Raw genomic sequence first — 26012 nt, 5'->3', positions numbered from 1 at the left:
ACAGCTAATGGCCTCTAGATTTTCTGCATGAACGATGAGACCTTCAATTCAAAACCTCACTTCAACAAATTCAACCCTAAAGTGAGGCTGAGCAAGGCATCGCTGATTATTGAGGAAACACACTCACAACTGTGTGTGTCTTTATCAAGACCCTACACAACTCATTGTATTGTATTAATGCAAAAGATAGGAAAAAAACTAACAAGGACAAAGAGAAGGTCTGAGTGCCACCTGGATGAAATCTGTGAAGGAAACTGTTGTGTTGTAAAAGAAACACAATCACACAGATATTACTATACATTACTCAGCACTTTAATACAATGACATTTTTCAGTGCAACAGCTTGATTGAAGCACTTGGAGGTAACACACTGCTGACTCATTGAGACTCATTATTAAGTGTCCAGTCATTTCACTTCTCGCCCTCTTGCCTGCTCTTAACTTGCACTGCATTTCATCCCTTCTTGTGTGTTGCTGTTTGTATTCGTCGTGCTGTCCTCGTCTTTCTTGATGTTTCCCGTGTTGGTGACGAGCCAAAGACAACCTTCCACCCTGGCGCACAATAAATATTTATCCTACTCTATTCTATTCTTGAATGTTGAACTGTGTGTTGGGTTTAGTCGACTCCAGCATCAGTTCATACAGTTGGCCGATTTGATCCTCCTGGAAATGGCTGATTTTCTCCTCTGCCAGGTCGGCTCCAAACTTGACTGACCTTCCAGCTGACAGCAGCACTTGACTTTGCAGAGTGTTCTTGTAAATCTGCAAGACAAAGTTTGCATTGCATCACAATCTGGTCTTCCCACTCTAACTGCTCACCAAACGTGTCAGATTGGTTGCTGCTTTCAGCCCAACCGCCAACATTATCTAATGTGACAATGACAAACACACAACGCAATACACTGTTTTTTCATTAGAACGTGCAGTATATTTTCCACAGATTAGTTGTGGTGATGGAAACAATTTGTACAGCCTTATGCGGGACCACTCTAATTTCACACATTCATTTAGATTTAATTCTAAACCTGATTCCCCAGGTTATTTATTTTTCCTTTACCTGTTTCTAACTGTAGAGAATGTGTTCTATGAACTACGATATATGGGTAGTCGGTGTCATGTGGAATATTGGTAAATGTGTACATGTTATGTGTCAGTACTTTAAATCTAGTCAAGTATTCGAAATTTAGAATACTGTTGAAACATTCAGAGGCTTTTTCTGACATGAATTCTGACTACTATCAAATTCATATTGGTGTGTGTTCTATGGTTACCATTATCTTTCCATAAAGGCTTCAGCTCTTGTACATAATCAAGGAGAAAAATTAGAGAACAAGACCATTTCATTTACCACACTGGTTTATTTAATTTTCAATAACATGAGGAAAAGAGGGAAATAAAACAAAGTACATTTTAGAAATTTCAGAAATAGTTACTTTTCACTTGGTAATTTGAGACTGAAAAATAAACACACCAAAAGATTTTTATACAGAAATTTATATTTTTGAGTGAAAGTGGAATCTGTGCTTTATTGTAACCCCTGTAGTTTCCAAAAATAATGAAGGAAAATGATTCTGCTGAGAAGATGCAGCAGCTGCTGTTCCTCCTCTGCAGTTCCACCATGTGTGATCCTGAAACAATAAATCAAATTTTATTTGTTTGATGATGATTCACCTTTGATATTCCAGTTAATACATGCAGCTGTTTGTCTTTTATATCCCATATAAGTTATAAAAATATATTAAAAATAATGAATATTCAGGGTGGTGGGGGAGAGGAGAGGAACTTCTGATCTAGTACTGCCCTTTCTTTAGTCACATCCTATTTACACTTCCCTAATAAAAACATCATTATATCACTGCAGTCTGTACACAGAAAAATACTGATGAGCAACATCAAGTGGTTACATTTTAGATCGCAGTGTCTTTCACTCTCCCTCCGTCCCTCTCCTAAGCTGCCAGTGAACTACGGTGGCCAGCGCACCCAAACCAGGATACCTGGTCCACCTTCTCTTTGGTTGGTTTATTTGAGGACGCCAACGTTCACCCTAAACACCAAACACTCTATGTATAATACTCTTCTGGGTTGGAAAACCAAATGACTTTTATTGTACTGGGAGAATACACTTTTGTTATTGTATTCATGGTCAGCACATTAAGCTTTTACCAGTATAAAAATGATAGACCAAGCCAAAATGTACACACTGGACCTTTAAATTAAATAATCAAATCCTAAAAATGGTTTTATTATACTTTTTATAGTGCAAAGCAAATGAAACCATTCATATTGTTTTATAATAAAGACATAAGTGAGAGAGGGAGACACTCACTTGCACGTGTTTAATCTAATCCAGTAAAGACTGTGGCCACAAATGAGCTCCAGCCATAAAGCTAAAACACTCTGACGTTCGTGGCAGCCTTGCTGATGAACTCAATCACCAGTCACACAACATGATTATCTGTGGATTAGCTGGTGAAATTAGAAAATCATTGAACCATTTCCCCAGCGGAAGGTCCATTTACTTTGCAATACAATTGCAAATTCCCTAAATTATGGTGCTAAAGTTATAATAAAGATATTATAACTAAACCAAAAGAAAGCGAATAATAAATCAAACAGTGTGAGTTTACTTACCTCATCGTTTGACATTGTTGGTGCAACTCCTCGGGTGGTAAAAGAGTCAAATAGAGAATCAGCAAGTGAGCACATCTGCATATCAAGCATCAAGATCAACATCTGTGGCTGCTGGGAGGAGTTGATGCACTCTCCCACACCACTAATGTGTTAGACGCATGTCCTTGAGAGGAGGCTCAGTGTGATTTTAGTTCTTTGTTTGTTTGTTTGTTTGTTTGTTTGGCCCAAAACAGTGGGCAGGAGTGGGCAGCATGAAAGCTGGCACAAGACAGATGAAATCACAAAGCATTTGTTAAGAACAGATTCAATCATCACCAATGAAAGCCAAAGTTAGAAGGGAAAGACGTATCAGCGGCTCTCTGTGTATTTCACGCCACTCTGCACCACACAGCTAAATCCAAAGTGCCATCATTCTCTCACATCTCTCTTGCATTTAGCACAAACTGAAACAAGATGAAAACAAACATCTGTCGCTGATTCATTACTCTCACCCCCCTTGCTCTTCTTTGCTCTCTCTTGCTTCTTTTTTCAAACTGTGGTTTTATCTTCCTGTTGCTGAACTCATTCCACCTGACTCCGCTAACTTCTGGAAGAGTCGTCATGATGGATGTGGCCACTCTGCCATTTCTTTGCCCAACATTTCTACTCCTCAGCTGAGGGATGAACTAAGAAGTAGGAACATTCAAATATTTTCTTTTACTGCAGCATAATACTACAACTAACAAAAGAATACCCTGCATATATTAGAGCTTTCCTGGGGTTTGGCGTTGATGACATGCGGCTCATGATGTAACTGCACCACCTAACTGAACTGAGGCTGCCATCATGTGGTCGTGAAAACAACAACATGTCATTCTTACCAATGACCAATTTCTTAGAATAGCACGAAACCAACCAATAGAAGGGAAAATAAAGAATACACATTTGCAAGGAGATTAATCAGTCTCTGACAGAGATGCTGAATATGCACATTTAAAAAAAAATCTGGACTTGTTTAGATTTTTCAGGGCTGAGCCAAAAGTTTGAAGATGCACTTGACTAGTGATTCATTACACAACTATGAATCGCTGCAACCTGACTGCCCTTCACATTGAAACTAATTAGTCAAATGCAACTCAGGAAGAATTCATGCTGAGTTTGAATGTTACTTATAATTAGTCATTTCTAATAATCTATACACTAGCAGCCAATAGTTTGGACTCACCCTATGAATTAATGTCTTTTCTTTCATTCATTACTATTGACATTGCAGTTTCTCACTGAAGGCATCAAAACTATGCATGAACACACATGGAATTATGTAGGAAACAATAACAGTGTCAAATAACTCAAACACGTTTTATAGTTCAATTCTTCAAAATAGCCACCTTTCATAAAAATATATTCATAGTTTTTGAACATGTTTTTTTTTTTTTTTTTTTTTGCTGCATAATTACATATATCTTGCTCATATGTTTGATGTCTTCAGTATCTGTCTGCAGTGTAGAAAGTCGTAAAGATAAAGAAGAAATACTGCATTACATAGTGTGTCCAAACTTTTGACTGGTAGTGTACTTCTTACCCTTCACAATATGGGGTAAATTATTCCCATTACAATGCATTGCAATGTAATTTCACTGTAATACTGTTGTATTTGTGTGAGCATTATACTCAGAGGGAACATTCCTCCAAGGAGAGTCACGACAATTTCTCTGATAATTTCATTGAAACTTGTGGTGCTGTGCCATGTTTTTTTTTTTTTTTTTTTAAACAAGTATTTACCTCCCATTCCTTCATGAATCTCTTCACTTCTTCAGGTGATGCACTTTTATGTCTTCTGAACTCGTCTTTCACGTACTGGTCTCCGAGGGCTTTTAGATCTATTGGCAGGAATCGATGCAGGACCAGGATTCTTTTGTACAGAGAGCGAACACTGGATATGTGGGCCGAAGCTGCCATGCTAGAGCACGATGTCAAGTCAATATTCACTGAAAATAGTAATAATAACAAAAGTCTCTCAAAAAAGGACACTCTCAACCAAATATTATTCAACGTCCTTGTTTGTTCCGGAAATGGTCGTTTTCTTCTGGTTTGGAAACTATGTAAGAGGCGCTTATGCTGCTCCTGGTGGGCGGGCGGGGTATCGCAAAGTAGCAAAAACAATTTCTACTACATGATTACAGATTTATTTTCAGGCTACAAAAAACTTTGAAAACATTGTGCGATGTATTAAATAAGCTGAAGGACGATGCTGTTGCTGTTTAAGATCCATGATAAAAAAAAAAAAAACTCCATGCACTGATTTGACATCTTCAGAAATACTTAATTGAGAAAAATAAATCAAAGAAAATCATGCTCAGATGTTGTTGGCTATACAGTTTGGTACACTTTTTAATGGTAAAAAAAATAATAAGAAAACAGAAAAATGTATTTTAAAGTTGTGTCTGTCACTTTTACTTTCTCATTTTCCCTCAATTAATTTCATTCACATTGACAATAAGAGCGTAATGTGAAAAAAGTGTAAACAGACAGTAACACAGTATCTTTTTTATGTTGATAGTGTTAAAACTCCAAAGTTATATGTTAAAAAAAAGAAGATAATTTTGTCATTTGTACATAAACAAAACCTGAAATAGAACTCTTCAAAAGACACAACGTCGTCTTTGAGCTTCATTTGCTGCACTTGGAACTGTATGAACATGAGTAGACATTTTACATTTCACACGCTTTTGGTTTAAAATGCAACCACATTTGTGCTTCAGTGTTTTATAAGCATTCTTTCAGAATTGTACCAATTGGAATATGGAAAAGACATAAACATGTAAATAAAGATAGAGATAGATTCAGTACACAACAGATAGAAATGTGCAATTAACCTCTGTGCAGTTCTGACAGCTACCAAGCTCTTATAACTAAAACCAAAGGCAGATCAGAGAACAGGCCACTGAAGTCCACCCGCTCACATAGTTCAAACACTGTAGTTAATGTTGCATTTTTTTCAATATGTCTTTACTGGCACAGTGAACGCACATTGGTTTGATGTGATTGCGCAATGTGCACTCACAGAAGCATTTACAGAGTTCAGGAATTCGTACAAACCTGTTTCTGGAATAGTTTAAATTTACATTAAGAAAGTTAAGAATGTTTTAGCCCTTCTGCAGTTCAGCATGTTTCCAAGCTTTACTCTATGTTTGTTTCTTTTGTTTGTTTGTTTTTAAAAAGCTGGTCATTGTGGGAGCTTCACCTCACATATTTTATGAGTTGGCTAAGACGTTTCTTGTTGTGGTTTGCAGAAGCAAAGGAATTGTTCACTTGTTTCACAAAACATTAAAACTCTTACCTGATAATAACATTCAGCATAAGAAACTATAAAGTTCTACAGCATTATTCATCTTCAACAAGTAGAGGATGAATAATGCTGTAGAATCACTGTGCGTTTAAATGTAGTATGTCTTGTTTTTAATAGCACAATCATGAAAATGTGATACTAAAAGTGACAAGTTTTAGATACAAAGATAAGTACAGTTTACCAGTAAATAGAATTTATGTCTTCAGTTAAGCAGCAGATCAGTGTACTTGATCTACCCATTCAAACTACCTTTTTAAGTATCAAATTAAAATTAAAAATAGTTTTAGTTTTAAGTTTTAAGGGGCCAACATTTTTGAATACATGAAAGTTTTTTGTTTTTTTTTCCCCCATGTTTTTCAATACAATTCATAATGTTTAAGTATTTAGATTTACTTTTTCCTCCAAATATTTAAATACTCCACAAAGCATTTAGAGATGCGAATGACTTTTTCAACAAACTGAGCCCCTTACGCGTAGACACAGAAAGTCTTGCAGTCAAGCTCTTTCTCAAAGTTGTTCAGATTGCCAAGGCAGCCTCCATACCAGAACTGTGCACAAGCATTGGCTTCAGGGTCATAGTACCACCTGACAACATAGTCCCGGCATGGTCCAGGGTCGAAACGTTGAACACAATCTCCAACTAGAAGGACACAAAGAGCGAGTTGGTGTGTACGGTTACTTTTCTTTCTTTCTTTCTTTTTTTTGATGAATCAGTCATCTAATGTGGATTACTGCATGACAAAGACAGCTCATTGCACAGAAGACTTCATAAAACGTGTAGTTCTTCCACACAATAATATTTTGGGGATAGGTACGATAACAAAATACTGTGAGACTATGTGAGTATTCAACGAATACTGTATTCAATAAACTCAAGCTTATTAAAAGCTGTGAGAAAATCTTGTCCCGCCAGATTTGACCAGAATTACGTTTGCTTTTGTTTGTTTACGTTTGTTTGCTGTCAAGAATGGCCGTTATATTTTTCTCTTTGATGATCACGTGACCCCGTACGTCACATCCACTGACGTGTCAATGTGAAAAAAGTGTTTCCATGACACTTTTGTGATATTCCCTCTATATGGATAAGTGTGGAAAAACCACCTCATGATAGCGTCAAAACCTTTTAGCCATATTTGAGAGGTTTTTCCAAGTTGAGCTGTTTCCATCACCAGTTTTTTATTGCCATATTTAAGTTTTGCGCAATTCTAGGAGTGATGGAAACACAGCTACTGACATAAAAAAAAAAACAAGGCGTTCTTCACAAAGTTAGTAGTAAATGTTCATGTCCAGCAAATTTTGCCAAAACACATACACACAAACACTAGTCAGCTTTATCTCAAATTCCTATCATTTTTTCAGTCATGTGCCCCCAAAATTGATTGATTGTTTATTTTTCTGCTTATTACCTGGGAGAGAAGAAGCTATGGATGAGGGAGGAGAAGATGTGCTTCCTCCCTCATGTAACCAGTCGATGGGAGCCTGAGAAGCCACTATCGAGGTTAGTTCAGGTCCTCGCTCTCCCCTGATCCCTGGAGAGGCAAACATGACATCTGGCATTGTGGGTAATTTTCCATCATCTAGGTTCTTGCCAAGCTGGTCGAATCGTGGAGTTAGCACTGTCTCCAACTTGGACTCCAGCTATAAACAAGAAACAATATGTCAAAACCAGCCAACTTATGCTGTTCAAATCAACATGTTCAACGGTCAACATTTGAAATAAAATAAAATGGAACACTAATGGACAATAGATTATAAGATTGAAGGTACATAGAAGGTTTGAAAAATTTAAATTTTTCAGAGCTGCTTGATAAATGAATAATTCAACACTTATGTTTGCAGTAATATTAACTAAGTGCATGCACTCTTGTGTATTCACGTTTCTCAGTCAAAATCACCTGTATGTTTTCCTTCTCATGGGGCACTTTGGGGAAGTGCTCTTCTGGATCCTCTTGGGTTACTTTCCCAGGTATAAAGTTTGACATAAATGCTACTGTGTCACTCGGTTCACAAATTTGATTGAGTAGTTCTCCCTCTAGATCTGTGCCAAACCAATCAAACATATGTCAAGACAAGTTTCATCAATGACTCATTGTAATATATGTGTGTGTATATGCGTGTTAAAAGATATATAGAAAAACAAATTAGTACATAGACTCAATGAATATAAGCAGTCGGTTCAAGTTGGGTGTGCCGCTGTCTTTGCAGTGGAAATAGTTGGGACAGTTGTGAATGCCTTGGACTTGCACATGGACTGTGTGTGCAACCCACTATTTTCATACAAGCCTGTCAGTTTTCTTTTAAAAATCTATGCAAGAAATATCTTCCTATTTACTTTTGTGATGGTTCCTTGGATTTGTCTTAGATTTTATGATGATGATTTCAATGTTTCATTCATCCTTCTCATGAACTGATGAACTGGTAGCCGGAAGGCAGTGCAGGCAACAGCATCATTGGAAGCGCCTGGGCCCAGTAATCACCGCTGCTATATGAACCCAGCTGTCTCATCAGACAGATGTATTGTGTTTCCTTGGTCCACTTTGTGTCGAATCTTCCCTATAGTTTCTTTGGTTACACATGGTTGCCTTCATTTTTTAATCAAAATCAAAAAATTTCCTTGATATGACAAGTGGACCACATTGGAAGGGATAAAGATAAAACAGAATGAAGTCTTTGTAGAATAATACCAGAATAATGCGAAACTTGTTGCTTACTGTGGAGCGTGTGGAAGTCATCAATCAGGAAAACATGCTCCTCATCTGGATCAGAGGCTATAACATTCATTTCTGTCTGGAACTGGCCATAGAGGGGATCACTTTTGTTCTTGACTCCGACAACAAACATCTCTATTCCTTTGGCGTGGGCCTCTCTTGCAGTCTCTTCAAACTTTATACCATCACGAGGATCCGCCTGGTCGTCGGTCAGAACCATAGCCACCTTCCTCACGCTGGCTTGTGAGGCCTGGAGCATTTTGGTGGCTCGATGGATGGCACTGCCAGTGAAGGTGCCCTCACCCAGGGAAGGCATTTGCTCGATGGCAGCTTTAATATCAGTCCGACTGGACAGCTCCTGCAAACTGGCTACCACCATATCCACATGGCTATACAGCACCACACCGATGTGACTGCCCACCATGCTCACTGACACACGGTCAACTACAGCGCTTACAAAGTCCTTGACCAACTCAAAGTTTTCTGGTCCTACACTCTCAGAGCTGTGTATCACAAACACAAGCTCCAGATGTGTATCTCTGCACTGTAAGCCACACCCTGGGGAACAGATACGACATTGAATAAAGAGATCAGAAAATCAGTGCGCTAGTGGACTCCAAAATATGAATTCACGAATCAATTCCTATATAATTTGTGCATTAAATGTGCATAATAAAAGATTAGCTTCCTCTGTTGAAAATAAACTGAATTGAATGAAAATCTTTAAAAAAAAAAAATATCTTGGTTAACTACTCTATTTTTCACTTAATGCAATGTCAACATTAAAAGGATTTTAGAAGAACTGCGTAATTTAAAAAGATGTATGAAAAAGTGGATAGTTTACCACAGATTTCTTGTAGAATACTGATGACATCATCTCTCTGAACAGACAGACAGATGAAATAACTCATATTATAAGTGTAAAGAACATTAAAATCACCCATGAAATCACATTAAAATACAAAGCCAAGTGTCTTTTCACTCACCGTGAGCCCTGCTTCCCCTTTCTGACCAGGTCTTCCCTACAAGATCAAAGTTATATTAGGATGTGGAACAATGTAGGAAACGCACGCATTTACACCAATAAACCTTAAACCATAAATACTGATAGACTCAGCTCTCACTAACTCCATCCAGTCATGACTGGCACAGCAGATGCCTCGGACATCCATTTATATATGTAACCTTTGTTCCTGTGAGTGCTCACCAGCAGCTGATATGTTTTTGTGTGGCAATAATTCAATGATAACTTTTACTCTGTTCTCACTCCACGTCAGACTGTAAATCATTTCTACATGCTGGCCATTTCTGACATGCAGGTTTGTTTAGGTTGGGTTTATCCACAGTGCTGTTGGTGGAGTGCAGTTCCTTCCTGCTTTATTATCTTGAAGCAGACTGTAACATGACATCTTCTCTGATCTGCATCAGTGTTTCGTTGCACATTCACACCTGACCCAAATGAATCTGCACTTTCCAACAAATGAGCTAATTTGATTAAATAGGGCTGACGTGACGGGACCCTAAAATAAAAGAGGGATATTTAAGCTCTGGCCTCTCCTTAGCTATTGCAAGCCAATACTTCTGCTCGCCAGAGAGAGTTGCATCTGGAAGTTATTTAATAAACAATTTATCTCCATTCTTAAGGATTGAATAGTTTACACTACCATTGGTCCTGTTGAGCCAGGATCACCAAAATCTCCCCTGTCTCCTCTTCTTCCACGGGCTCCAGGAAGACCTCTATCACCCTGCGTTAGATTGCACAAGCTTTCTGATACATCCCTTCATATATATATGACAAGCAATGTTATAATAGTAGCTAATTTGTGTCTACCTTCTCCCCAGGAAAGCCTGTGCCTGGTGCACCTCGAGGGCCTGTTGGCCCCTGGAACCCAGGCTCTCCCTGAGAATAAAAATACAATAAATGTTGCTAAGGTAATCTTTATGCAGTCATCATCAGCGTAGATCATAAACACGCTGCTATACACTCGAGCAGGGGTACCAAAACCCCTTCAGCTCTCCACCCAAAGCAAAGAAATTTGGTGACTCCCATGGACGCAACGTAACAACATTCCATGTTAGATGTGAATATCTGCTAATATCAGGTCATCCTATTCTGGATGTGGCTATTTGCCGAGGCAGATTTTATTGCCATGTATTGCTGAGTTGTGTTCCAAATAACATAGAAAATGTTCATTTTAAGATGCACCGAGTTAGCAGCAACGGCCTTGGTGGAAAAGTTTCCTATTTTTGCCATTTTGTGATTTTGTGAGAATGAGGAGAGATTTTTGATGAACACTACCTTTGGTCCCTGGAGGCCTTCACCCAAAGGCCCGGGCACACCTGGTGGTCCAGGCTGACCTGTAGAACCCTAAAAAAACTCCTCTTTAGCAATTATAACCTTTGGTGCATCCTCACAGCTACAGGTATAGTACACACTAACCTTAGGTCCGAAAAGTCCAATTCCAGGTGACCCTGCTGGCCCTTGTACTCCAAGTGAGCCTCTGACACCCTGACATACAAAACACAACCAATACGAAACACACACACACACACACACACACACACACACACACACACACACACACACACACACACACACACACACACACAGCCAGTCAGCCCAGTTTATTCCTTTTTTGGACAATAATACAGTCATCTAAAGATTTAGGGACACTTTGTTATTTTGTGCATCATTTAGAATATTTCGGTCCGTGATAATCAACATATTATCACAGACCAAAAATAGAGATAGATACAGAAAGATGGCATAAAATCACATCATGACTTTCATAGATTTCAATGAAAGTCTTATATGGGACCTTAAATCTTGATAATAATTATTTGACGGTGTTAACAATTTAAAACACCTCACCTTGGGACCAAGTAGTCCTTTCCCTTCAGGTCCTATTTCTCCTTGCAGTCCCTGTGCACCTTGTTGTCCCTAGAATGACAGCTTGAATGTTCATTGGCTTGTCTTTTCTGCTTGTGTTCAGTAGTTTGAGCTGGCAATAATATTCTAACATAATCTAACATACTCTCAATAAACCACATGCAACACGACAATAAAAAAACATCTTAATATAAATTATGAACATATACATATTACTATTGTCCCAAACCTGCGGCCCTGGAAAGCCATCTCCCTTTATTCCAGGCGGTCCCACATGTCCAGGATTACCTTTGTTACCCTAAAGTAGGAACACACACACACACACACACACACACAGCAGTTATTCAGGCCTCTGGATGTTGTGGGGCTGTCTTGCGTAACATGAGGTAACATTGCATGGACAGGGATAGGGTGTTTGGTTTGCCTCTTTAACCAGGGGTGGACCATGTGCTCATTTTATTAACTACAGCGGGATAACGCTCATGAGACTTCTTGGTAAGATCTATTCAGAGGCCCTTGTTAAAACATTTGTGGTCTAAACTGTCTACAGAGCAATTTTCTGAGTTAAAACCCTCACTGTGGAAAATCTGTACTATAATGCTGGTTAAAATAACATAAGGGAAAATTCAAGTTAACTTTTACTACCATGTTACAAAACCTGTAAAGTGTGAAAGTGGATAGTGTGTCACATTACCACAATGCAAAACTGCTGATTCAGTTCTTTCATAGTGTTACCTTCAGCCCAATTATTCCTACTCCAGGGTCTCCAACTGGTCCTGGAGGTCCTATAGGCCCTGGGTCTCCCTGAATTACAATTAAATAATAAATAAATGCTTACAATGACTCTTTAAATTGTATGTGACTGCCTGTTTTTCACAGGCACAAATTTTGTTTGGGACCGATTTTAAAAATGAAACAGACGACACCAAAAGGTGTTTACATTTGGTTTGGATTCTGAAAAGTTATCAAGGCAGCAATAGGAACACAACTATTCTTGTTTTAAATGCACACTGTTAATTAGATGTCATTACTGAACACACTTCTGGTTCCATTGAATTGTTTGTGATCATCACCTTTTGTCCTGGTAAGCCACGTCCAGGAATCCCAGTCAGCCCCATTATTCCTGAACTTCCAGGTTCTCCCTGAACAAATGGTGAGTAAAATGTATAGTAAAGTGTATAAAAATAACAAAATTAAGTCGTTTTTTATTTATTTCAGAATCTGCAAGTTTTATTTCATTGCCATTATTTATTTATTTATTTATTACATATACTCTAAGTGATTTGTATATGCTCAACACACCTTACGATGTGTGACTCCAAACAGAAGAACAGTCAAGGTTACCACTCAGTCTACCATGTGGTTTGAAAACAAAACCCACTAAACAAGACAGAAAACTGCTTTAACTGTGTAAATATGACATTATGAAAGAGTGGCTTGAAACTTCAATGCAAACGTGTTTATTTATTAGACAACATTAAGAGTGTATTCATGGTATTTTCTACAAAAGCTAACTTTTCGGTTTTGGAAAAATATTTTGATTGTTATTTAAGGTCAACGGTTTGTACCAAATTACTTTCAATATTTGTCATTTAAAACAAACAAACAAACAAAAAAAAGTCTGACATAAATGACAAAAAATGTTGACATCTTTCTGATCTAAGTGTGGCATCTGCATTCCCACACATAGAGAAGACTCACCCACTTTAACATACCTTAGCTCCTGCAGGTCCAACTGGGCCTGGAGACCCCATGATTCCCCGAGGACCACGGTCACCCCGATCTCCCTATGGAAAGATTCACAAACTGCAGAATGATGCACTTTTCATTCCATATGAATATGAAATACTTTTCCTGCTTGCTGTAGTTTCAACAATAACACTTAACTGTGATTGGTGGGATGTTCACTGCTTTGTGCTTTGTGTCCAGGTCTTATCGGTATGTATAACACATTAATCTCTACTCATTAAGATGTTAGACAGTAACTACATGTGTAATTGATTACCTTTTCGCCAGGGATTCCTTTTCCAGGTGCTCCCTCAGGGCCACGCACACCTGGCAACCCAGTCTCTCCCTGGAAGAACAGCATATCTGTGTCACTCCCCAAACACACAGTTTGTGGCTCATATAAGGTTTAGTTTGTAGTTACAATGAGAACTTTGAACACAGAAACTATTTTTTAAAAATGTTTTAGAGAATGAATGGAATAAATGCAATTAACTGGAGAGCTTTTGAGACTATTATTATTATTATCTTCATAAAGTAAGTGAAAAAGCGAAAGCCCTTATGTCTCAAATGAAATGACATTAAGAACCTACCTTTGGCCCAATAGCTCCATCTTCACCAGGTATTCCAGCTGTCCCAGCAGTTCCATTAGGTCCTGGCTCACCCTAAACAAAACACAGTCATGAAAACCTCTGGTTCTTTGTAGAACCTGCTGCTCTGAAAAGACTGCTCAGTTTTCTTACTTTTGGTCCAGGCTCACCCTCACCCTTCTGACCCTGTATTCCAGGCTCCCCAGCAAAACCCTGGTCCCCCTGGGGGTAGAACACAAGGCAGAGCAGCTGATGATCAAACAGGTCAAGGTAAATCTGTCACAAATAAAAGACACTTGGAATTTCCCATGAAATGTGACTTTTATTTTGTTCATCTGAGGCTTGTGATTTGAACTCCTCACAGCATCTAGTTAATAATAAAAAATACATTTCTTTAGAAATGTTGAAATAAAATATATATGGTGCTTTCAAAGTCAAATATTTTTTTCTTGTAAAACAAATCATTGGTAGTCCAAATCTATTCAAATAACACTAGGGTGTTTGTTTGTTTTACCAGTAAAACCTATTACAGATCTTAAAGGGAAATACAGAAAAGTAGATTTTCCCTTTAAATTGTCTGGCCATAACCTTTGATCCAACGACACCAATTCCAGGTGGTCCTCTTGGACCAGGGAGTCCAACAGGCCCTTGTTCTCCCTAATGTCAAAGACATAGAAGATATACCACAGTATACAGTAATGTAGTATAACAGGAAATGGAGGGGGTGGGGGTCAAATAATAATTAAATCATTCGTACCTTGTCACCTTGTATTCCTGCCCCTGGGAAACCCACCAATCCAGGAAGCCCAATGGCTCCTGTGTTACCCTAAGAGTGGGAGGGGAAGGTGAGACGTTAAACATTTCTAATGGCTGTGTCATTGGCATATATCAACAACCTCAACGATGAGAAACAACTAAGCATACCTTATCACCTTTGTATGCAATGCCAGCAGGTCCACGGCTTCCCTTGGGACCCTCATAACCTCTGTCACCCTGTGAGAAGAAGACACTGGGGGGTTCAAATGTGTATTTGTTGCCCTCTCTCTAATTTTTGAGCTCTTTGTAGGTAAGTATGTATTTCTCACCAGTTATGACAAATGCATGCGTCATTTTGAAAATAATAGAAGAGAAAGAATAAAAAGAAATACATCTTAGCACTTACCTTAGGGCCTGGAAGACCTTCTCCCGGAAAACCTGGAGGTCCTTGTACTCCAGTTGGTCCTGCTTGCCCCTAAGCATGCCAATATAATATCTTTATATTCACCAGAACTATGAACTGTATATAGTTGTTGTACAGAGATGAAAGGTTCGTTGTTAAAGTCGTGGATTTGACTGATCTGAATCATTTTTCTCTCTGGACTTATGTGTTTCGAGTGTTGTTTTTTTTTTAATCCTTCAGATGGTCAGCTGGTTTGGCCTGACTGGTATTGCTCAACGCTTCTTAAACTCAGATTTACATTAGTCACATATCTGTGCCCTGTGGCTAGCCTCACATCACTGTTTAAATGAAGTGTTTTACTTTACTACAGTTTGAAGTGAAGTGAATTAATTTTGTCGTACGAGTGTTCAGTGTTCTCCATTAATTGTTCATTGACGGAATGATGAAACTACTCCGTTCTGCAGCGTAACAGTGTCTCTTTAACTACTACGCCCACAGAGGCTTCCAAATGGTCTTTTTTTTTGTCTTGGAGAGATGTCTTGGCCACTCCTTTACCCTTGGCACTGAGTTACAGGAAGTAGTCATTGAAATCTATCCCTGAGATTTCAATCACCCAATTCAAATAATTGAGAAGAAGTTAATCATAGGAAACTATATTTTTTTAATTACATATTTGACACAGTGTCCTGGCAGTGCACAGCTGGTGTGAGCCATATGCATCTGTTTGTTAAATTTTAATAATTGGGGTTGAAAAAACATTAAAATATGAAACGTCCCTGGATTTTACTTTTTTTTTTTTGTTAATAATAATAGATTACAATCAGTTTTTGTTTGCAAAAATCTCTATATATATCTTACATGAACAAAGTGGATTCCCTCTGTGTTAATGACTCACCGGTGTTCCAGGTTCACCTCTAGCCATTGGTCCAGGAGGACCCAGTTTTCCTTGATTTCCCTTGTCACCCTGAAGAAAAAAAAGTATCATTAACTTTAGCACAGTGGGACTGGAGACTTGTAAACAACGGGCAAAATCACAACTGACCTTTGGACCAGGGAGTCCAATGCCATTATCTCCTGTAGGTCCAGGTGCACCCCTTTGTCCTCTGCCTCCCTGTTGGTCAAGGAACAAACAAAAACACAACATGAAAACACACCAGTGGGGTTACCCTGCTGATGACTAATTAACTGCACACAGTTGGGGAATGTCAATCTTCATGTCTTTTAATTTGAGTATGACTAATTTACTTTAGCTCCAGGTGGCCCATCAGCACCCTGGTCCCCAGGTGCTCCTCTGGCACCCTAAGGTAGAAAAACCAGAAGATCAACTTATAATACAGGTTAAAAATGCACAATACATTGTACTCTCCCACTCATCTCAGGACAGCGATGCCATCCTGGATCTATTTATAGCTCACTGGCAGGAGAAACACAGTTTATTGACATCAACAACTGCTCCTCCTCGACTGCCCCCCTGCTCCAAGGCGTCCCCCAGGGCTCGGTGCTTGGTCCTCTCATTTTCATCCTTTACTTCCTGCCCCTTGGTCAGATTATCCGTCGTCACGGCCTCCGCTTTCAGTGTTACGCTGACAACATTCCAGCTTTAGATCTCCACCAATTCCATCACTGCTCAGACCCATTCCACTCTCTTCAAACGGCCTCTCGGACATCATGTACTGGTAGGGAACACATCTTCTCAAAGCTACTACAATAAATCAGACCTACTAACTCCCTCACCCTGACAGCAAAAGACTTCCACCTGGTCATCGAAACTCCATCCATCATTAAGAACATGATTAAAAAATATTTTGCAACAGTTTGTTTGAGATGACTTGAAGCAAACATTTTCTCAAACCCACCAAGTTTGCAACCCGTCTTTCAGCTGTAGCTGTGAGTTCATTTGTATGACTACATAAAAAAGGAGAGAGGATACGTTTTATTGGCAACAGACATTTTCCATGAAAATAACACATTTGTCAAAAGGATCACATCACAGAAACCTCATAAACTTAACATACGAATGCTATAGAGCTTGCAAGCAACAGTGAATGTGTGAAGGATGTCTTGATAATGGTATAATAATATATTGAACCATTTTGTATAATGTGAAATTCACTTCAGGTGTTTTTTGACAAACGAGAAGAAAATACATATGTGAATTGTGGATTTCAAGAAAAAGGAATTTTTCTGTTTAGTCTTTTTATGTGTGTGGATTGCTGTTGCATTCATATAAAAATACACAGGGGAATGTCTTTGTGCATTGAAAAATATTCCAAACTAATTTAATGAAACGTCTCAAAATTAAATTTGTGAATTTCTCTATCAACAGTTATTCATTCTCAGACTCTTCAGGTGCCACATCTGTGTTAGATATCTGGTTCTAATGTTAGAGTTGATCAACCCATGGATGAGTGGAGAGTGATTAGAGCGCACATTCAAACATACAGGCATCTGGATGTTGAGCGGAAGCTGAAGATTATTGAGAAACCCACACAAAACCATCTCTGAGCTGCAAGAAGTTGGGACCAGTTTGCGGCTGCAGCCCTGCCAAAAGTCAAAGCCAGGACTGGCAGGCCACCCAAAACAACAGATATGTTAGAAAGTTTAACCTACAAACAGATGTTAAATCAAACTTAATAACAGCAACAACAAAAGCAAAATAGAAGTTGCTTTTCAAGAGAAAATAACAGAGATTTTTTACAGACAGGTTTGTTTGTTGCATACACATTGAGAACTCTTGAGGTTACTCTATGTGCTTGAGTGTGTGCACACCTCTGGCTCTGTCTTTGTGAGTGTGCGGTGATTTCATGGGAATTTGTCACTGACCTGAGTGACATGAACTCAGACAGTACTCTATGATGGCTGCTGTTTTCCTACTGCTGATGAAAGGGGCAACAAGCATTTAAGTTGCTAGAGAATAGATAACATGTGCCCAAATCCTAATCCTTTGGGTCAACGTCTGATCTAAGACTACGCCAATTTTTTGCAAGCCTGGATTCCTTGTTTAGAGAAGCTACATTAGAAGGGGGATAAGACCTAATCCGCAACTCACATTCCACAAGTGCAGAGCTTCAGATGGTCTCAGGATGTGCATTTCTCCCTGCAGCATACAGTAGACTGTCATTGTGGGTGTTGCATGCATTAATCTGACCACACACCAAATTAACGTGTTTCAAAACAGTGAGAGAGTGCTATTCTTTCAATGAAGACTTGACAAGAAAATTCACATTTCTTCTGCTTTCGGCACACGTTGTAAGTTCTAGTGTAGTTTGACTGCATAACAAAAACAACTAATCTAGCTGTACCACACCACCATGGCCAAAGATGACTCACCAATTTGAGAGAGTTTCAAACAACATATTTTTTGGAGGACACAAAAATTGCACAACGATTCTTCATGTTCAGGTTATTTAAGATAAGACAGAGTGAGACCCCTCAAGGCACTTTGGAGGAGTGTCAGACCTAGATTAAGGGCCTTATTCAGGAGCTCACTGACAATGAAGGCCTGCAGTGGGACACTGACTGACTAACAGGTCCGGCACTATCCACACAGACTGAAGACTAACACTCGCACAAAACAAAACAACAGTGACACAAAGACTCAGGAATAAAGAGGACTGGTTGTGATTGAAGGAGTGGACTTAAGGCTGCCAGCAGTCACTGCTCCTCTTTAATGGGCCATATTTTAATATTTAGCATTGTTTTCTTGTATAGTGTTTCAACAAAATTGAACTGTGCCTAAATCCTAAACCCCTTCATTATTTAGGTTTGGTTTATTTTTTTGTTTGCTATCATTTCTCATACTTTAATCTTAATAGTTAGTTGATTAATAGTTATATTGGTTGCTATATTATGATAACTAGTACAGGTTAAATGGGAAAACAAAATTTTGCCAAAGCTGCAGTCAGTCCTGGGAATAGGGCGGGATGAACTCATTACCAACAATGTTGTTCTAACCCGTACCGGCCGCCTAAGAGTGGAAGTGATCATTGCCAAGAGCCAACTACGCTTCCTTGATCATCTGTGCCGCAGGGAAGACTCATCCCTCCCCAAATAGACCCTGTGCTGTGAACTGGCCCAAGGCTCCAGACTGGTAGGGGGACCCAAGAGACGGTTGAAAGACCAATTTAAACAGCTACTCAAAAAGACCCAGATTCCCATGGACAAGTGGGAAACCCTGGCAGGGGAGCGCTCATCCTGGCGCAGTCGGAGAGCTCAGCTAGCGCAAAAGGAGAGCAAATGAATGTGGAGGAGGATGGATCCTCGTTTTTGAGGCTGCCATGAAATGATAACAGGAAAAACAAAATCACGTCTGAAAACCTCGCCTTAGAGAATAATTTGAGGGCTGTGGACAGAGGGTTTTATATATAACATGATATAGAGAGATAGTGCTCACCTGCTCCCCGTTGAGGCCTACCGGGCCACTACCTCCACTGGCACCCTGAAAGAGGTTTCATCAGATTTAACCAAAAGAAAAAGGCAAGATAGTCATTTTTAAAGAAAAGGTCAAAGCCTACTTGTTCTCCTTTCACCCCAGAGGCACCACATTCACCCTTCTGTCCCTATAAATCCAAAAAGTATTGATCAGTAAAGTTATAATTGAGCAGTAAAGCTCACACCAAAGATAACACATTTTTCATTTGATACAATTCAGTATTGCTCAATGTTTGTGAAACGTAAGGATATCCAGTGTAATTCAAAAAAATGCTAAAAGTTTGACAGTAGTGATTTCATGAAAATGAATCAACGCATACGTGCCTTTTCTCCATTGCTGCCTTGTCGACCCTACAGAGAGAGGAAATTGATCATTTTACACTACCCATGGTCAAATCTTTAAAAGAATGATTCGTAAGCGACTATTTATGCAGATATATTAATTTAAATGCTAGCCAAGAAAATAGTAATATTAATAATAATCAGAGCTGATGATTACCCCAAGGCCTTTGAGTCCTGAACGGCCACTAACGCCAGGTTTTCCCTGGGGTGACCGAGCAGAGACAAAGAAGAATATCAAGTGACTGGATGGAATCTTTGTGTTGCCAGCAGTGGATTTAGAGGACAATGGAGACTTACGCGGGATCCCTTTGGACCTTGCCCTCCATCAGTGCCTGGCTCGCCTGCTTTCCCCTGGATTAAAGTTCAGAGAGCGATCATGCAGAATGAGGATTTTTGGGGCCCTTTTGTGGTTTGGATTCTGTGAATGAATTTGTACGCCAGGTCATTGTGTATGACCTGTCTGCAGCCCTGTCCAATGGAAACCATTAATACACAGCAGCGTGTTTTTAGATCATTACAGCTTGTGTGTTTGGTCTAAGTACTCCAGTAAAAACAGACCCTTTCATTAAACCAGGCTGCAGCTGCAGCTGCAATACTTGCAGTATGGAAACATTTGTCACTTCACATTTTCTCTTAGTTTCACTTTTGGATACGAGTCATTCTTAGTTCTGGCCCCCTGAGTTCTGAGTCTAGCAGTATCATTGTTCATTTCAACCTAAAACAAATCCAGTGTGTCAGGCTTATTGGGCTCTTGAAAGCATGCTGAATATTTCTGCAACTTTCCTTCTCTAAACTTAAAAATAAAATAGCTGTAAAATGGAGAGTCCAGCTGGAAAGAGAAAGCTCTGATCACAACAATGCCAACACATATAATGTAAACTTTTATTTATTTGAAAAAACAAAAACAAAAGAAACATGCCAACAAAAGGTGGCAACATGAAGCTGAAGGAATAAACGATGAAGGAATAAAAGTTATGTGTTGTTTTTAAAATGTTACCCTTCAATGGAGGTCAATACAAAAACGATGGTTAAAAAATGTCTTATGTGTAAAATTGGGGTAAATGCAAAGAAATTGCAATATTACAATAGTAAGATCAAGAGATTTAGATTTAGATTGTAGCACTCACTCATTCTCTCACTCTCCTTCTCCCGTACTTGCCAGTGAACTGCAGTGGCCTTCACATATCAAGAGGATGTCATCCACAGCAAGTATGGAGATTTGAGACTCTAAACGTAAATACATAACACACTCTCTGGCTGGACTGACATTGTGTCTGAGCTGTCTGCAACTCTGTCCAATGGAAACCTCTCATACAGCGCCGCGTGTTGTTACATCATTACAGCTCGTGTGTTTGGTCTAAGTACTCTGGTAAAAACAGCTCCTTTCTGCACCAGCTGCCTTATAAATGTTAAAAGAACCATTCTAACGGTAGAAAAACCAAGCTACATTTATTTTTCAGTAATTGTACACTCATACAAACATGCCTATGGGTAGTATATTAGTAGTTTCCCAATAAATTATGGCAATTTTTTAAAAATGTGGCCGCCATTAAGTGAACTAGCACCTTTAAAAACTTACCAGACTCCCAGGTTTGCCCTTCTGCCCTTTCTCACACACACACTTCTTTGGCTGTGGGCACTAAATGACAAGCAAGCAAACAATATGCAATGGGCTTACAGAGCAATATCATAAAACAGTGTTTTTCAACCACTGTGCTGCGGCACAATAGTGTGCCGTGAGATAGCGTTGTGAAAAATGAATAAATTAATCATGACGATATTGTCATGATTAGGCTAAAGTGTCATTTTATAATACATTTGGTTGGCAGTGTGCCACATATGTGGCAGACCTTTTTCAATGTAAAAATGTGCTGTGCCTGAAAAAATAAAATAAAAACTTAAGAAAAAAAGGGATTAATACAACTACCTGCAACTGCAGAGGCTTGGATGTCAAACTACCAACCTTCTCTTTGATAAAAACAAAAACAAAAACAAACTGTCGACCAAATCATATCGCATTGACAATCATTGAAAATGTACTTACCCCCATTTTGACAATCATGTTCTGTGAAACAAAACAAAAGAAATGGGACAGTGAAGCCAAAAATCAGCCAAATGACGGAGTGACACATATCAGCAGTAGTTGCATGTATCAGTGTACACCAGCGTTTCTCAACCGGGGTGCCGCGGCACCCTGAGGGGCCGTCTCTAACGATGTCAGGGGTGCCGTCAAAAATGGGCTATTCTGACATCTCATATCTCATATTGGGTGAAGGCAGGGTGACACCCTGCACCAGTGTCCACTTTATTAGGACCACATTAGGACCACATTAGGCACACAACCAATCACACTCACACACATAATTCAGAGTTTCCAATTCACCTCCCGTGCATGTTTTTGGAGTGTGGGAGAACCTGGAGAGAACCCAGCAGACACATGGAGAACCTGGAGAACCTGGAGAAAACCCAGCAGACACACGCAGAACATGGTCTGTGTCTGCTGGGTTCTCTCCATGTTCTCCATGTTCTCCCTGTGTCTGCTGGGTTGGGAAACGCTGGTGTTGGCATCAGTGTGAGAGTAAAGAGCTGACTGACCAGTTGGTTGAGGAGTGTGTCATGCAGTTGGCTGTCAGCGAGGCTGTGGATGTACTGCTGAGGTGGGCTGCTGGCCACCCACTGTAACCCTGCATTGGAGATCCTGTCGCCAGGCAGAGCCGCCGTGCTGATGGCGAACACCCTGATGTTCTGCCGCTGTGCTTCAGAACTGACCGAGGCAGAGCTGCGAGGCTGCTCCGAGCCGTCCAGCATCAGCAGCAGAACTCTCAGGCTGCTGGCCGACGTCTCTCGAGCAAACAGCCGAGTGGCGTTGCCGATGGCGTAGGCCACGTACGAGCCGCCGCTGTGCTGCCCCGTGACGGACATGGAGGCCACGCGGCTCTGGAAGACATCCAGGTCCTGCCAGTCTCGGAAGTTGTGCTCCGTGGAGACGCTGTCGCTGTACTGCAGGGCGGCCAGACGAAGACGCAGCCGCCGCTTGCTCCACTGAAGCTGCATGAGTTTGGTGCTGATGTGTAAGGTGAACTGCTTCTGTTGGTCAAAGAGCAACGGCCGAGCCTTCTCCGAACTGTCAATGACGAACATGACCTCCAGGTGGCAGACTGGAGCTGGAGACGAGACAGAGGAATCCAATCAATTGTGTTGCTCTGTGTTTGGAAATTCACTGCAGTACACTAGCGGTCCAAAGTTTGGATACTCCTGTTCCTTATTTTCTTGACTACTTTCTACACTGTAGATACACACTGAAGATATCAAATATATGAGCAAGATACTGCATGTGGATTCATGTGGCACAAGAAAATTAATGTTCAATACCTAAATATGTTATGCTCTATATACTTTATATGGAGGGTGGCTATTCTAGATCATCTAAAATATTGAACTTGTTTGAGTAATTTCACACTTTTTGTTGAACTCATATTTCATATGAGTTCATTCATAGCTTTTATGCCTTGAGTGACAATCTACAATGTCAATAGTCATGACAATGAAAGAAAAACCATTCAATCAGAATATGAGTCCAAACTAAAGACAATCTGTAATTTATCTACCTCACCGCTGCTAATAATTACAGTGCAATATCCTTGTGTGCAATACGACATTGACTAATTCACTGTGCATAGCTCTTTTATTTCTATCATGTATCTATTGTATTACTTTTGCAATGTTGTATTATCCCCTCTCCCCTTATGACACCTGATGCTTTTTATACTGTTTTTATACTTAACACTGCTCCCTCGACTGCACCTCCGTGGCATTGCCTTCTTATCTTTGTTTTACAAAGAACTGTAGAATGACAATAATTTTGAATAATATCCTTATGATGTCATCATTTTGCATTAACCATTGCAATCTATTTAAACTTTTAGCCACTCATGATGGTGTTAATTTTATTGTTGTGTATGTGAGAGTGTATATGCCGATGTCCTCCTAGCAACACAGTTTTGTTTTGTATATTTTTGATGCAATGACAACATCCATTCACCACAGGAGAAGCTATATTGACAGCACCATTTTAAATCTTTAATGTCATTGTCACTGGAAGATGATGATAGTTTAGGGAAGATGAAAACCTTTGAATGTGAAACACCAACAATAAATAAAAAAAAATAAAAAAATAGCGTCACGATTATTATTGCAGACTAAATGCACAATGTCCATATTATTATTATCATTATTATTATTATCATTATTACTATTATTATTGTGTACTGTCTGTGATCAGCTGATTCAGCAAAGACACTCAAATACATTGATACAGCTTGTTAAAAACTTACATTTGGCCCCATTAGTAACTAGATGATTGTCTATCGGCCCTTTACTGCGCCTCTGTTGGCTACTGCTCACATCTGATAGGGCCAGTGTCACAATTAGAATCTTCAGCAGCCACCTCATCATCATCATCATCATCACCATGCTTCAGTTAGTTAACAGGCACCTGTCAGGAGAGAACAGTTAAAGGTGCACTTGGGATCAGTGATTCTAATAAAAGAGACATCTTAGACATCTCCATCACATCATTCAACTGGCATTATTTGCACCAGTTGCAGAACTTCAGTCAGTGCTGACAGCTGAATTCTTTCACACCACTATCACTGGAACTTTCTTCTCAATATCTTATTGACTTAACTGCTACACATGCCAAACACTTACTAATAGTGTTTTAAGTACCTGTAAAATAGAGAAATAAAACTATTCTTGCTCACCTCTGTTTGATTAACACAAAAAATCAACAGCAAGATATGTTAATCATCTTTATGTGCAATATGTTGTTTCTTCTTCATCCATGTATTTATTGTTACCACTATTTGAAACACCTAGTTATTATGCTGATATCAGTATTTACATCGTGCTCTAATATTGAATGCTTGCTCACGTGACAGATTCATGCACACTGGCAGTGTGACACTGCAGTCATCAAACTTTTAGGCAGAAAGCATCGAATAGAGACCATAAAACTACAAATCAACAGAAAAGTCTTTGTAGTTGTCAAATGTATCATCATCATTGTATTCGTAGTATTCATTAATAGTCTTTTTCGGGCGCTGATTGAAATATCTGCTCATTTAACTTCATAAAGTCATTATTTGTGAAGGGAACAAAGTAGCCTCGACTATCTACCGCCGACGATAAATTTCAGAGGTTTTAAGAAGCAGAAAGTACCGAAGCACTCGAGGCACGAGGCACGTACCTGTTCATGTCCCGAGCAGCGCTGCGGTGTTTCGGAACAGCAGCGGAGAATAAAGTTCAACTTCCCAGAGGTCCTGACTGTCCTTGAACGCAGCACCTACGACGACCACAGCGCTGCTACCTTTCATCTCGGAGCCGCCTCGACTGTCTCCACTGTGATACCAGGTCATTGTCGCTGCGCCACTTTCAGCCAATCAGATTCCGCTCTTTAACATTCATCATTATTACACTTTGCTCCACTCTTTTAAAGCACCCACTCTGTCTGATCATTGCACATATTTCTGCCATTTCTTTCTCTGTCTGTTTCAGTTTTCTCGCTCTGAATTGTTACAGGACCTGAAAAATATGCTCACATTTTGTACAGTTAAACTGAATATATATTATGACATAATAAAGCACCATAAACAAAATAAAAATAATAAATAAATAAATAAAAACTTCAACGACAGAGCAACGAGATACATTTAACATTAAAATGTGCTATTGATTATTCCTTTGGTAGATTTTTGCTGTGATGTTTACTGAGGTGGATAGTATCCGTTTACTTCCAGTGCAGTTTGTGACCTACATTTGGTTTGGAGCACAGCTGCGTATTAAACTTCAGAAAGAGTGAAAATGAACCAGAATTCCGCTGCTTTAACACACTTCAGGTTTGTATATCATATGCATTAAAAAAAAACACAACAACAATTTTGATTTTATTAGATACATTTCACTTGGATGTGGGTATTAGAATTTTAATTTGTCAGAAACGGCCAAGAGATTGTTTGATCAGTTTTTATTAACATTAAAATGTATTTCATCATAAATTTGATGACGTTGCGACACAGTAGTTTGTTACTTCACTGCAACAAGGTTGAGGGTTTGATCCTTCGGCCCTCTATGTGGAGTTTGCATGATCTCCCTGTGTCGACGTCAGGCGTGGGCAAACTACAGCCCGTTCAGCTTCTTAATCTGGCTCT

The 26012-nt window shown here is 39.4% G+C and overlaps 2 protein-coding genes across 2 annotated transcripts; both read right to left on the bottom strand.

Annotated features, from left to right (window-relative positions):
• Positions 1 to 290: 290 nt before the first annotated feature.
• On the bottom strand, positions 291 to 4686 carry sdhaf3 (succinate dehydrogenase complex assembly factor 3). The gene is made up of 2 exons (XM_076011501.1): positions 4392 to 4686; positions 291 to 761 (listed from the first exon to the last, which is right to left on the bottom strand). Exons 1-2 carry the CDS (start codon positions 4566 to 4568, stop codon positions 585 to 587), a joined length of 354 nt encoding a protein of 117 aa, XP_075867616.1. The 5' UTR covers positions 4569 to 4686; the 3' UTR covers positions 291 to 584.
• A 379-nt stretch (positions 4687 to 5065) lies between these two features.
• On the bottom strand, positions 5066 to 24276 carry col28a1a (collagen, type XXVIII, alpha 1a). Its single transcript, XM_076011768.1, has 33 exons — positions 24138 to 24276; positions 22399 to 22967; positions 21848 to 21868; positions 21383 to 21442; positions 20101 to 20154; positions 19961 to 20005; positions 19786 to 19812; positions 19545 to 19589; positions 16276 to 16329; positions 16073 to 16141; positions 15926 to 15994; positions 15034 to 15102; positions 14796 to 14864; positions 14629 to 14697; positions 14460 to 14528; positions 14025 to 14093; positions 13875 to 13946; positions 13562 to 13630; positions 13272 to 13343; positions 12630 to 12698; positions 12292 to 12360; positions 11786 to 11854; positions 11539 to 11607; positions 11107 to 11175; positions 10966 to 11034; positions 10498 to 10566; positions 10331 to 10411; positions 9653 to 9688; positions 9511 to 9547; positions 8670 to 9224; positions 7854 to 7996; positions 7365 to 7596; positions 5066 to 6598 (listed from the first exon to the last, which is right to left on the bottom strand). Exons 1-33 carry the CDS (start codon positions 24274 to 24276, stop codon positions 6426 to 6428), a joined length of 3450 nt encoding a protein of 1149 aa, XP_075867883.1. The 3' UTR covers positions 5066 to 6425.
• Positions 24277 to 26012: the final 1736 nt, after the last annotated feature.

The sequence above is a fragment of the Nelusetta ayraudi genome, unplaced genomic scaffold (assembly GCF_046127955.1).
Source record: "Nelusetta ayraudi isolate G7.1 ecotype Tasmania unplaced genomic scaffold, CSIRO-AGI_Nayr_v1 ptg000135l, whole genome shotgun sequence".
Lineage (NCBI taxonomy): Eukaryota > Metazoa > Chordata > Actinopteri > Tetraodontiformes > Monacanthidae > Nelusetta > Nelusetta ayraudi.
Note: the sequence above shows the minus strand (reverse complement) of the source record. Positions and strands in the feature narration are given on the sequence as shown.

Bases quoted from the DNA above. Each gene is read 5' to 3' on its own strand.
- col28a1a (XM_076011768.1), bottom strand. From the start codon at position 24,276: ATGGTGATGATGATGATGATGATGAGGTGGCTGCTGAAGATTCTAATT. The intron at 11,176-11,538 runs GTGAGGTGTTTT...TTTGTATGTCAG, and splicing joins AAGGACTACTTGGTCCCAAG to GGTGTCAGAGGCTCACTTGG. The intron at 11,035-11,106 runs GTTAGTGTGTAC...GAGTTTTTTTAG, and splicing joins TTGGACTTTTCGGACCTAAG to GGTTCTACAGGTCAGCCTGG.
- sdhaf3 (XM_076011501.1), bottom strand. From the start codon at position 4,568: ATGGCAGCTTCGGCCCACATATCCAGTGTTCGCTCTCTGTACAAAAGA. The intron at 762-4,391 runs GTAAATACTTGT...TTTGTCTTGCAG, and splicing joins GATTCATGAAGGAATGGGAG to ATTTACAAGAACACTCTGCA.